The 13,574-nt window shown below is 41.5% G+C and overlaps 1 protein-coding gene across 1 annotated transcript in view; it reads right to left on the bottom strand.

The window, feature by feature from the left end:
- The window catches only part of LOC119740980 (armadillo repeat-containing protein 4-like), a 29,084-nt gene extending 16,237 nt beyond the window's left edge, over positions 1–12,847 (bottom strand). Inside the window, exons 1-10 of the mRNA XM_038216519.1 lie at positions 12,694–12,847; positions 11,483–11,785; positions 10,690–10,862; positions 9,330–9,537; positions 7,495–7,738; positions 5,878–6,132; positions 4,981–5,111; positions 2,921–3,077; positions 2,117–2,263; positions 1,746–1,955 (exon numbers count right to left, since the gene is read on the bottom strand). Of these exons, the coding sequence (XP_038072447.1) occupies positions 1,746–1,955; positions 2,117–2,263; positions 2,921–3,077; positions 4,981–5,111; positions 5,878–6,132; positions 7,495–7,738; positions 9,330–9,537; positions 10,690–10,862; positions 11,483–11,709 (1,752 nt within the window). The 5' untranslated portion in view covers positions 11,710–11,785; positions 12,694–12,847. The remainder of the gene's footprint in view (positions 1–1,745; positions 1,956–2,116; positions 2,264–2,920; positions 3,078–4,980; positions 5,112–5,877; positions 6,133–7,494; positions 7,739–9,329; positions 9,538–10,689; positions 10,863–11,482; positions 11,786–12,693) is intronic.
- Positions 12,848–13,574: the final 727 nt, after the last annotated feature.

Raw genomic sequence — 13,574 nt, forward strand, 5'->3', positions numbered from 1 at the left:
GTCTTTGTTGACATCGCGTTAGCCAATAAGAAAATTCGTTATGCGATATCATTTCACCCATGGCCACGTGCGTTCGCATGTGTAGACTTCACATCGGATCGGCGGACGGCCGTCGCACGTAAGTTTCGTGCCTTTCGTTGTTCGGCTCGCATCACGTGCACGCCAGACTGCCGCTTAGCTCCAGACATCGGAGAATGAGAACATTTTCAAAAATTACAAAAAGGAAATCTCTCCCAATGATTTTTCGAAATGACATTCAGGGAATCCTTTGTCAAAACTATTGGGAAGTTGACGACGATTTTTCAAGTGATCGCTGCAAGAGGCCAACCTGACGAATGCAAGTTATAAGCTGGGCCTGGTGCCGGCCACCGCTATCTCGCTGGTTTTTAGAAATTCAATTTTAAAATAGAAATTTGCAGGTTTTGCCCTTTACAATATTGGTAAGAGTTCCCCAGCTACTTACCTATTTTCCCATGGTGTCCGTCTTCAAAATTCTATTTAGTGTAGTAGTCGCTGAATTAAACCTTGCCGAGACTTTTGCAGGACTGTAGTGTACCTGAATCGCCGAAGATCGTGGTTCGTGGCAGGGCCAAGGTTGTTTGCTGTGATCACACCTAAATACACCCACAGACCATTTACACACCTAATCCGTCTCCGGTATAAATAACCCACATTTCACAAACCTATTTAAATGTCCATTCCGTTATAAATCTTATTAACACCATGACAAATGTTGCTACCTTCCCATTCAGTTTTGATAACTTCACATTTTGGCAAGTTCCCCTCTGATGAAAGTTACATCTACGAAATGTGTTTTAAAAAGAAAAGAAAAATAATCTAGGCCTACATAATCGTGAGAAGGAAAACAAAAAAAGTTCCGTCAAGGTTGTTCCCCAATAATTTTTATCCCCTTCTATTTTTGTACAATACCGACATTACTGTAGCAATTATCTCACACACCACCAAGCTTTTTGTTTCCCGGCTAAACAGCAACGTTCGGGGAGTAAATTGTTGCACATTTCCCTTTAATACACAAAATTATAAAACGTGTACGTGTAACTCTACTTCCCGAGACGTCTTCTCAATTTGTTGAACATTTTAACAAAATAATTCGCTATCCATCTTCAACTATACATCGCCTGCAAGAGATGAAGAAGCAACAAACATTATTTTATCGCAACCATTACACGTATTTCCAAAGTCTCCTTGTCAATTTCAGTGTGGTCGATGATTCTTCGGATATTATTTGTGCAGTTCCACTATCCACGGTCGTCACCACACAGTTCTATTGTACTACCGCGCTGTGGGCACTCAGCGTGACCATTTCATTGTGCTATTGTTAGGCAATTTCGGGCGTGATCCCGCGATCGGAACGGGGCCCAGGCGAACGCGGGCGCCCGGGGGGATTAGGAACAATAGGCCCGTTCCTCCCGTTCGCTCGCGTCGGAACGGGAAAAATCCTTTTGATCTCCTCCCTAATTAGATATCATGGTTAAATTGTCTCTGTCACGGACAGTATATTACCTTTCATTATGCTGGAATTGCCTATGAAAAAAATGACAGCAGTTTGGCTGCTTCGTACTTTGCATAAAGCAAACGTAAATGCAAACACGGCAAGTATCTGTACTGCAAATTCACAACTATTGAACACATTCCATCTCTGGCGAAGTTTACTGAAATATTTCCTGATGTCAAATTTGCTTTGCGTTAGCAGTTGGGTGGGGCATGATTCAGACGTGACTGACCAGCTTCCTGATGCCTCCGTGCTGCCTGACTGTGCGACGAGCCCTCCTGAACTTGGCCACGTTGGCGATAGTCTCAGCCGACAGACACTTGAGGTCCTTGTCGGAGGCCTGCAGGATGTCCACCATGGTCTGTAGGCCTCCCAGGTCTGCGATGGCCTTACGGATCTGGGTGTTCCGCGATATCTCCTTCAGGATCTTCAGCGAGCCAATCTGGTTTGGAATTCAAGAATTTGTAATTCTTAATTTTGACTTTTGTTTCACATTGTCCATTGCTCTATTAGCTGCCACTGCAACACAAATTACATTATTCCCCCCAAAAAAGAAATGATAACTTTGCTTACAATTTAAGAAATATAAAAATGAGGACCAACCTTGCACTTGATGGCATTAGTCTCCAGCAGGTTAATAAGGACGTCTAGTCCCCCGACGTCCCTGATAGCCAGCTGGCAGGTCTCTTGAGACAGGTTGAAGTCTCTCATGGCACACAGGGCAATCACTGTGGCCGTCTGGTTGCCTCCCTGAGAAAGAGAAATATCAGGAGTCTCTCTCGTCAGGATAACAACAGATCTAAAGGGGCATCTGGTCCTGAGGGGTGGGGTTTTTTTTTCAGACCGAAACAAGAAACATGTTTTTGTTTTGTTTCAGCCACATAAACATCACTTGAGCAAACGAGAATCAAAGGTGATAGGCAGTTCAACCTTTCATACCAATTGTCAAACGGCAAGCAGATGATTTGAATTTGCTGTCACGAATTTGCTGTGTGTGAAATTTATGATTTGGGGTTTTGCCGATTACTGAGACTACAGTAACTTGTGCAAGAACATGTCAGGTTAATATAGATGGGGAAAAGTGTCTTAACACAAATGACATCTACTTGAACGATTTGTGTTGCTCACTAATACATTTTTTTCGGCACAGTACAGTGAGTGTTTAATGGGCAAATTGCAAAGGTGTAACCATTTCTTTTGGTTAAATTGGGTAGACAATGATTTGGTCATGTAGTATCTAAGTCAGAAATATGTTTTGGTTATGCTCCTGGCAACATGACCTCAATTTTGATGATCGGAGCTACAGAAAAGGCAACTTTCGAAAACTTAACAACCTGATTACTACAGTGATATTATTTGGCATTCCAAACGACTCACTGTAATGTTAAACACTTTCATATAACATACCTTGAGGTATTTGACCAGTTTCTGAATCTGCCAGTACTCTGACGGTAAGTCTGAGTTCTGCTCCTGCCGTCTGTCAGTTGATTCCTCCTCCTCTTCACTCTCCGAGGAACTCTCTGAGTATTCCTCCTCAAGGGCAGGGGTCTTGGTCTTACGATCGCTGCAAAAAATCACATGGGATATCAATTTATGATCAAATATCTAGTAATAGAGCTCAAAATACCCAGTGGGCTATTATACAAATATTGAGTGGCTCAGCGTGAAATGGGAGGAATATTATCGCAAGGTAAAATCTGGAATCCATTTCACGAGGCGAAGCCGAGAGAAATGGAAAAGTCCAGATTTTACCGAGCGATAATATTCCTCCCATTTCACAATTTAAAGCCACTCAATATTTGTTTTATATAACTGACATATAGATCCTTGTCATTTGATATATTTGAACTTTATTTTTCAATACAAAACTGAAGGAAAATCTATTTCTCTCTTCCAAACCACCCCTTCATGAAAAAGTTTGAACCTAACGCTGTAGCCCTGGCTCTTTGGAACAATACGCGCTACGCGCAACGCTGAACGCGCACACCTGCATTCATTTGCACACAAATACCGCGTCATGATCCTAACTGTTGAATAGTATTTCCCATTCCCCATGGGCGGATAGTACTTTTTGAGCCACGGCGTGAATGGGAGCAATAACGAATGTCATGTGATGTAACTTCCACCAATCAAATGACTAGGATCTGTATGTCAGTTATATAATGCACTATATTCGGTGATTCAATATCCAGTCCACTGCTTTAAATTTCAGTTTGATATGTTCAGTGAACCACAATCTCTTGTTTAAATTTAGATTCAAATCCACAACCACAGCAAGATTGCTGTTTGAAATGCCAAGTCCCACCCCAGTGCATTTTTTCCCATGAGCTTTCAGAAAATACTGTGCTAAAGTTGGGTGAATTACCGGAGCTAAGTCAAGTCGCCACGAGTCAGTCACAGGTAAGTCACAAGGCAACAATTCTCAAGTCAAAGCAATGAACTTAACAAAATGAACTGTACCAAAGTTGTCACTAACTTACAATTTTATGATAGCTATCGCAGAAAGGCTATCACGGAAAAAGTCGAGGCCCCCCCCCCCTTTGCCCTTTTAGGGTTAAGCCCCACCCCATAGTGTTCAATTTTCAACATGCGTGCGCAAAAGTCCAACATGCGTGCATGCGCGTATGATGTGCCTAGCGAGAACATGCAGCGTGGCATTGGAGAAGTGCACCTGTTGTTGCTCAGGGGCAGATTGCAATAACGCGGTCTTAGTCGGCTGGCTAAACCAGTCCGATTTTAGCCGGCTGTTGTTCTTAGACGGTCTTGGTTAAGACACCAAACTTAGCCCATTGCAATAAGCTGGTCTTTACTAAGCCCGCTTAGAGTAATGATTCACAAACAAACATTCCATGGTTACAGGCGAATACTGGAGAGACTGCACGATTTTTTTTTTAGGTTTGTGTGATTCAATCATTCAAAATCAAATCTGTCAATTCCGAAATTGTATGTTGAGAAAATTGTATTTGCAGTACAACTCAGTGTCATTACATTTTTCCAGAAGATCTCTTCTATCCCAGAGAATTTTCCCTCCAAGCAGTGTTCTGCTATTTTAAGATTATCAAACACTCACCAACTGAAAAAAAAAACATTTTGGGAAAGAATAATTCAACACACCAGTGAATTCCAAAAATCCCAACTATAGACCGCTTTAAGCCAGCCCAACCCAGGCTAACTAAAGACTGTCTTAATACTTAGACCGTGTCATTGCAATGGTCTTACTTATAGACTGACTGACAGCCAGAGCTTTGAGACCGTCTAATGCGCATAGACAGCTTTAAGACCGGTTATTGCAATCCGCCCCATGTGTGCAGTGGGCGGGGCTTAACGGAACCAACATGCATGATGCATGCGTGTATGATGTGCCTAGCTAGAACATGCAGTGTGGCATTGGAGAGGTCCCCCTCTTGTTGCCTACGTGTGCAGTGGGTGGGGCTTAATGGATCAGTTTATTCTCTGTCAGCTCTCACCTTGCTTGCCTGGATACTTTCTTCTCTGGTTTATCAACCTTCTCTTGCTTGCCTTTGTTCTCCTCATTCTTCCAGTTCAGTGTGGGCTGCATCTTCTTGCTGGGGGATGTCTTCTTCTTGGATTTCCTGGTCTATGCATAAAGAAATAACAACGAAAATAGTATTCATCTACATGTAGTGAATGGTCATCCAGTGGAAGGTCGTCCAGCTTTCACAAATACTGAATATCATTACTGGAAATAAAACATCTTTCAGCATTTGGATGTTAAGGTGATGCACTAATCAACAAGACATGTTTTCTGTGCATAGAGAACGGCCTTGTGAATACTGACAATCTATATCAAATAACAAAAATACAAGCCCAGGATATTCTTGCTTGTTTTCAGAGAGTCATTTTCAGTTCAGATGTACCCAAATTCTATCTTCAAAACAGGACCTACGATTCTCACCATATTCTTAGAGTTTGAAGAATTTTAAAAGGATTATTTAAAAGAACACACTATTTGAATGGTTACTTTAGTTCCACTCTGCAAAAGTATATCACAGGCTGCTTAGCACACACAAAAAATGTGCTTAGTACATAAAAGTATTTGGTTAGCAAAGACGGGTTACCAGCCAAAGAGTCATGCGGTGTATATCACTCATGACTGGTACTCAGCTGGTTTCTGCTTAGCCCTTAAACTTTCCTAGCATCATCGTCAGCCTGACAGCTTAAAAACTTATGGGTCCCTAAGGCCGTGTCTAAATTACTTGGTTACGGCTAATAGTACGTACTAATCTATGGGATGTGGCTTCAACCTTGGTAGCCATGTGTATTTACCGGCTGCAGCCAATAATTCATCAGACACTGCCTAATATAACATCAATATCTCAACATGACCTCTGTCGAACTCTGACCTTTTCCTTGATGACCTTCTCTTCTTTCTCCTCCTTAGTCTTCTCCCTCTCCATGGGTCTGTCTGGCTCGTCATCCGCGTTGGCATCCTCGTAAGCGTTGAGCTGTTCTGTCTTCTTTTCCTCGTGCAGGGCAAACTCCTTGCTGTTGATCATGTCTTGGAATTTGCGGCTCTTGGCAGACAGGAGGCTGACCAGATCCTTGTAGGTCTCCCCCTCCCGGTCAAAGTTAGAATCATCCATGTTGCTGGTAACTCCCTAAAGCATTGTTAAAAGAATGTGAAGAGAAAAACTTTACATTTTGGCCATAGTCTGGAATAAAATATGAAATTCATAAAATAATTGGGGTAAAAAAAATAGCACACTTTAAGGAAGGAATGGCTTTGCCGACTTTGTGGGCAATATAGTGTCTTCCCTTTCACTGGTGTATTTCTGTCTAGTTTGAATGTGAACCCAGAACCTTCTATATACATGTGCAAACATTTTAAAGGTATAGTCCATCATTTGTAATTTGTGCATTTTGTTCGTTTGAAGCAAAAAAAGTACCCAAGCTCTAAAGAAGGGTGCTGAACGACTACCCTGATGAAGTTTCAGCTGAGCTTTAGCTGTATATTTCGAGAAAAACAACATTCTAGGATCTCGATTTCAAATCAGAAGTTGCTGAATCACGTTTTGAATTGGGCCTAAATTCAGCGTCCGAGACACGTTCTCACTGAGCCGAATGCAGCTACGCATGTCGTGCACCGATCCGACGAATTATAGCAACCGCGCGCGCGTGTGCGTCGTGCCAATGCTTGCGCGCGCTTCACCGAAAAACAAAACGAACTACTAATTTGAATTTCCTACGGTGCTTCTTAAGAAGCACTGTTGGAAAGGCCTTCTTTTGTTGATTTCTTCAAAATGACAGCTTGCCAGAAAGAATAATTTCACAGGGAGTTTAGTCCCCTTACTATCTTTCAACCAAATATGTTTTTTAACAATAATAACTCCGGTTACTTTTTGGATAGTTGCAAATGATGGACTCTGGCTTTAAAGGATCATGTGTTCTTTATGCCATTTGTTTGTTTCCAAAATCCAAACCACCACTCAAAATCCAAAGAAGAACGTTCAAACCTAACCTGTTGAACTTTCAGCTCAGTGGATATTACACTTTTCGAGAAAACAGTGACAATGTGTGCATGCTGCTAATTTACAAAAGTTGAAAACATTTCAACTCAAGCAAAATTACTTCTTTTTTTTGCGGTCATTTATTACCAGTTCATGCTTGTTTGAAAATGCACATTAATGCAAGTTTGTGACATTCCACTTTGCAAGTTGATAAAAGTTGGCAAATGTTGCCTTTTTTTCCCCCTGTTTTGCCATCGAAGGGCAGCTCTTTATTATTATGATATTATTATAATTTATTTCTGGTCATGAAATCAAGGATTCCTCAAAAGAGCCCTAGGTACTGTAGCTCACAAGCCTGAAGAACTCTGTACAGAGGAGACAACGATAATATAATTACAGTTTTAGAGGTGAGAGGAAAACACCAGAAGAATATTCAGGGGAAAACTCACGGAATCAGGTAGGGACTGAAAACCCAATCCACATGGACCAGGACAGACATGGACCTTGACTAACCTTGTTGACGTAGCATCCGCTGGTGTTAGCAGTGACCGACATCTCATCTCCGTCCAGCGGCTTGACCACCAGGTAGCAGATATCACCGTTGACCTGCCTCCAGGGTGGGGCGTGGCAGCCGTTGTCAAACTCATACTCCAAGACATGCTGGATGCTCTCCAAGGCACAGCCGCCGTCCGTACCAGCAAAGGACTGCAGCAGGTGGATCTCGTTGTTGACCAGCTGAGGCGTCAAGCGGATTTCTCTGTGAGCAAACAAAAACAGGGAGAGACAATGGATACAAATTTCATTGAATATTGTGATATAATTTATGTAATTATGCACACATTTTCCATATCAATATTTCCTTTATAGCACTTCAGGAAGGCTTAAATTAAAGAACCTTTTTATGCCACCTTATTGACAGTAAAACAATGTTTCTTAATGAGGCAAATACTTCAAATGCTTTTTCCCTTTATTTATTTTTGAAGCGGGGGTGTCCCTGCTTGAAGTATCGGCACACTCCAGAACTGGACTAGATTCAGTTGTGGTACATGTACATGTGCATCGTACATCGTACAGTTCATGTACAGTGCATGGGTAATTGCAAAGCCAGATTCAATTTGTGCTAACAAAGTATGCACTGTTTACCTGGCCTTTGTGTGATTGATTCAGGAAGATGTTAAAGGGAATATACAACATTTGCAAACATCCAAAAATAAAACTACCATGTTTTTGCGAAATACCTTAATAGGATGTTGGTAAATGACAGTCTAAAGCATCCTGTAAAATTATGGCACCTGGTATACTGTCATTTTCAAGAAAAGTGGTATTTTTGTATCAATTTCCAACGCTGATCGGCCGATCAGCGTTGGAAACAACTGGCTTTTTTTTCAAATACTGGCCCCAATTGACCATTGCACTTGTTTGCAATCGATTACAAACCTATGAACGGGTACGAGCCAGCTAGACTGGTTCCCTGACCTTACAATTCCCCAATGTATGTAAACTGCTCTGTTTCTTCTTATATGGAGTCGGGGAACCAGACTACAGGAAAATGATCGTTTTTCTTGGTTTTTATAGCATTTTCGAACCCAAAACCTCCAAAAAGTCAGTGTAACTATATTTGCTTTATATTTCCAACCCCCCAATTCCATCCATTTCTGAAAATTACAGCGAAAGCAAATGATGTATATTCCCTTTAAGAAAACCTTTTGGGCTGGCAGGACATCGAAATACAATGTCAATGTGTGTAAAAACTACTGAAATCAAGGATTGTAGTGACAGTAATAGGCTTATGGATGTGTTTGCAAAAAGGACATGACGGCCAAGGTAAATATGGTGCATGGCAAAACTGGCTGTGAAAACGGGGATTTTCTGTGGGGCATCTTGGCCAGTAAGAAGGCAACGACGGCACTGGCCGTCGTTGCGGTCGTTCAATTCAAGCCCTGGGGTAGGCCTAAGGCTGAACTGCCTCTGCACGGGGTTGGGTAAGACCCGCTCCTTCCTCCACCGGATCAGTGCTTGTGACGATGACACCTGCCCTTGTGGGTCACCACAGACAATAGAACACATCCTGCAAGCCTGCCCAATCTTCAAGCCCCCTCACGGACACACTGGTCTGATCGAGAGCTTGATGAAGATACAGCCAAGTGGCTGCAAGAATTGGACATCCCTGTGTGGGTTAGCTATGGAAGCATCATACAAACGACGACAGGTCTCTAGTGACCACTTGCCCTATTTACAATAATAAAGTCCAAAATTAAAGCGTTTCTTCCAAGATCTGCCAGTACAGAATGCTACAAGTTCATTTTTTTAAGTGTTTACCCGAGGCAAGTGTTGGAAAGAGTTCTTACTGGGATAGTTCCTTGATACTGTTCCTCATGAGCTCCATGTCAAACTGTTGGGTCAGCAGCAGAAGGCGTAGCTTGGTCTGGTTCTCCTCGGCGGACTGGTCTCCTGACTCCTTGCTGGCCTGATCCAGCAAGCGCAGGGTGGAGTTGTCTTCCCCTTCCACCGTGGCAAAGCCGTCTCCGAGGATCTTGGCTACTGGGTCTCGGTTGGCTAAAAGATAAAAATTAGACAAAATAACAAAGGGGATTAATCTTAAAAAAAAGGTTTTAACTTTTCAAATGTTACTAGAAACAGAACTACAGAAAACTATTAATACACTTAATAAACATTAAAGGGAATATACATCATTTGCTTTTGCTGTAATTTTCAGAAATGGATTGAATTGGGGGGTTGGAAATATATAGCAAATATAGTTACACTGACTTTTTTGAGGTTTTGGGTTCGAAAATGCTATAAAAACCAAGAAAAACAATAAGTTTCCTGTAGTCTGGTTCCCTGACTCCATATAAGAAGAAACAGAGCAGTTTACAATTACATTGGGGAATTGTAAGGTCAGGGAACCAGTCTAGCTGGCTAGTACCCGTTCATAGGTGTGTAATCGATTGCAAACAAGTGCGATGGTCAATTGGGGCCAGTATTTGAAAAAAAGCCAGTTTTTTTCCAACGCTGGTCGGCCGACCAGCGTTGGAAATTGATACCAAAATACCACTTTTCTTGAAAATGACAGTATACCAGGTGCCATGATTTTACAGGATGCTTTACACTGTCATTCACTAACAGTCCAGCAAGGTATTTCAAAATGATTTGGTAGTTTTATTTTTTGATGTTTGCAAATGTTGTATTTTCCCTTTAACAAAACTCAAACATAACAGTAACAACATTGGTAGAAGGTCAGCTATATTTCTTGATCAGAAAGGTTACATCTGAACTTTTGACAATAAAATGCAACACTCAGTCTGCTTTTTAATATAGGCTTTAATAAAAAAATATACATGTCATAACTACTTACTCCTGATCAATATACCACAAAACTGTATCAAACTGATAAAAGTATACGTAAACTAAGCATAACACCTCATGTTTTTTTTATCTTAAAAGGGGTTTACTGACCATGTAGACACAGAATTTTTATATTCACAATTAAAAGTGCTACTCAAATTTCTTTTGAGGTTGCACATGTGGCTACAGTGCACTTTCAAGTGGCAACAAGTGCAATGTCAATTAATATGGCCAGGCTCTACATCTACCTTCCTCAAACCTGCAACTAAAACAATTTCTAACAGGTTTTGAAGAATCTCAAACCTGGTCAGGGTTAAACTTTCCTTCTAAAACAAAACAAAAAAAAGTTTGTTATTAATTTACCTTCCAAGATGGCTCTGGCTTCTTGCATCTTCTTGTTGCCCGCTGCCTTGAGCAGATTGCTCAGCTCTCCCAGTGTAGATACGTGGACTTTATGGTTCAGCTCGCCCAGTTTCTCCACAAACAGGAGGGGCTGGTCATGCTTGTCTCTGGCCTTGGAACGGAGCCCATCATCACTATGGAAGAGAAATTGTAAATGGTTACTGATGAGCAGAGTTGTAATTTGGGTACTTGGGATGGATCACAAGTGCATCACAAATACAGTGAAATCTTGAGAAGTCAAACTCTGATAACTCAAAACAACTGTGAAGTCCAACAAAGAATCCATTCCCTTCAGTAGTATAACAATGATATACAACCCTGCTTAACTGAAAACTCTGCTTATGAATAGTATTCATAAGATGGAATTTGCGTCGGGTTCATGTAAATCCAATATCAGGTTTTGCCCTTCACCGATGTATAAACACTGTTTACTGAGTGTGCTACCCACCGAGTGAAAGTGAGAAAAAATCACTGGGGTGGGACTCGAACCCACGACCTCCTGCTTTCTAGTGCAGACGTCTTACCACTCAACCACCGAGCTTGCCGGGATTGGCTGGCTGGTTCGACTCTGATGTTTAGCAGCTGGTACCACAATGAAGTTATTTTGCGGAATAGCTTCAAAGCGCTGTAGTAAGGCAAAGGCGCAATATTCTGTGACACCTTTCCCCCTCCCCGAAAATTCTCTCTGACCATTACGTAACCTTAAAGCACTATATGCTTCAAGGCCTATGACATCAAGAAATTCTTCATTTACCTTCGTTCATAGTCCCCACTAAACTCGGAAGTGTCCAAGACCGTCTTCCACACCAAGGGCGTCTTGAAGACAAGGGCTGCCTCTTGTGGATGCTTGGAGGGGAACGCCTCCACAAACCGGATGAAGCTGTTCAGCAGGAGTTCGTTAGCCTTGTTAAATTCCAACTTGCCCTCCCCGCCCTCGCTGACGGAGGTCCACTGGGCAGCCCTTGCCAGAGTTTGCCCCATGCTGCTTGCGGCTTTAAGGGGAAATTAATTCAGCACAGCTGGGCAGATGTTTTCTTCAGTAAACTACTTGTCCAACCTGAAAACAAACATTAGCTAGTGTAACTTGGCGATTTTCTTTTTTTTGGGGGGGGGAGAATTTTTCTTCAATTCTCTCCACTACGCCTATATGTCTATTTTGCTGAAGTGAAACACAATTGTGTCAAAAGGAGCCATAACCCAAAATCTACATAAAAAACGAGGCGACCAGTAATAAAAGGAAGTGGGCGGAGATGAGATTGAGAAACTGATTAATTTTTTTCGTAGTGGCTATCATTACGGCTGCCGTAATGCGATCGGGAATCTATCTATTTATAACTGCCCTTCCAACCAAAGAGCGCTTTGGTAGCTCGATTGGTTAAATGCTAAACCACCGTGCCGAAGGTCTAGGGAGCAAATCTGCGCTTTGCGAAACTTTTTTTCCCTTTTAAGCCTAGCCTAGCCTAATTAAATTACAGTTTCATTTACTTAACAGTTTTATGTTTTTAATCAAATCATACTTTTTATTGAACTTAAATCTTGAGTTAAGTAGGGGGCCTTGGCCTAGATTTCATTTTCTTCTTTATTTTAATAATCCGAGCCGTGGCATTTGAAAGATTTTTTTTAAAGGGAACTAAAGTCTGAGAACCATTCGGTTGATAGTCTGGTTTCAAACAGCCAAAGATCCTGATGTTGAATCCGTTAGGTCAGGGAACCAGACAGTTGACTGCCGTAACAATAGCCACTGCGTTAATTTTTTTTTTACATGTACTTGGCCCATACGTTTTGTGTACAAAAATTAAAACGAGAGACCTCAGCCATGTCAGCAGGCTCATCAGGCAGGGCCAGGGGATTTCGATCAGGCCTACGTTCATGACGTCCAGTTGCATAACATCCCTTTACAATTTATCAATTAAAACAAGGTAGCAAATAAATTTCAATAAATGTTATAAAAGAAATAAATCTCACTTGTTTCAGTCCCCGTTCACCAAACAGCTCACGAAAACGACGAGGCAAAAATTAGCAAAACAACCAGCACTTGATTTCTGTCATTTGCTGCAGCGTTCATGCTGTTGCTATGTATAACACTGGTATTCCGTCCTCCATGCGCGCGTGACCCGAGCTAAAAGGCTGGTTACCAGTGGCGTGCCTGAATTCGCAAAACTTCTGTCCTGTTAAGTTTAGATAGCGCCCCCTACGAGTACAGCTGTGTGAAAAATGAGTTGTTCACACTCTTGTGTATTTCATCATTTGTGACCCCCTTTGAAAGTCATCATTATTATCATAATATTTTGGCCGCTTTTGCTCTTTATTTTCCCATGTGGTATGTGGAAATCCCATAATATTATGTGCGTGTGTACATTTTTAATGGAGAGGAGGGGGCTGCGATACTAGAAATGAAGTGAAGATGGGTGGGATTATAATTATTTAGATTCAAAGTGTAGAGATTAGAAGCTGAAAATTATGATCATTGCAAAGTACTAAACGTTCCTTAGTATTGAAATTATTAATTGGAAAATTAACTGAAAATTACTATTAACTGTTTTATAGCCTATTCACTACGTAACTTCCGGTGTGACTGATGAGCAAGTCGCACTTCCGGTGACCTGAACGCATAAAGCTATTTTTAGAAAAATTTAGAACTCTATGGGGAAATGCCCGCTTTACATTACATTTTCCGAACGATACCAAAGTGATGGTTAGGAAAGAGGATACTACCACAAATCTTAATTAAAATCTTTTTATCAAGTCCACAATTTTTAACATTAATCTCAATAAGAAGTACGTAGAGTATTTTTCCCCCGGCATTTGGCATTTTAGACGGTACCCCTCCGTCACATGCGCATGGA

This window comes from Patiria miniata, unplaced genomic scaffold (assembly GCF_015706575.1).
Source record: "Patiria miniata isolate m_02_andy unplaced genomic scaffold, ASM1570657v1 HiC_scaffold_5, whole genome shotgun sequence".
In the NCBI taxonomy this organism is placed as follows: Eukaryota; Metazoa; Echinodermata; class Asteroidea; order Valvatida; family Asterinidae; genus Patiria; species Patiria miniata.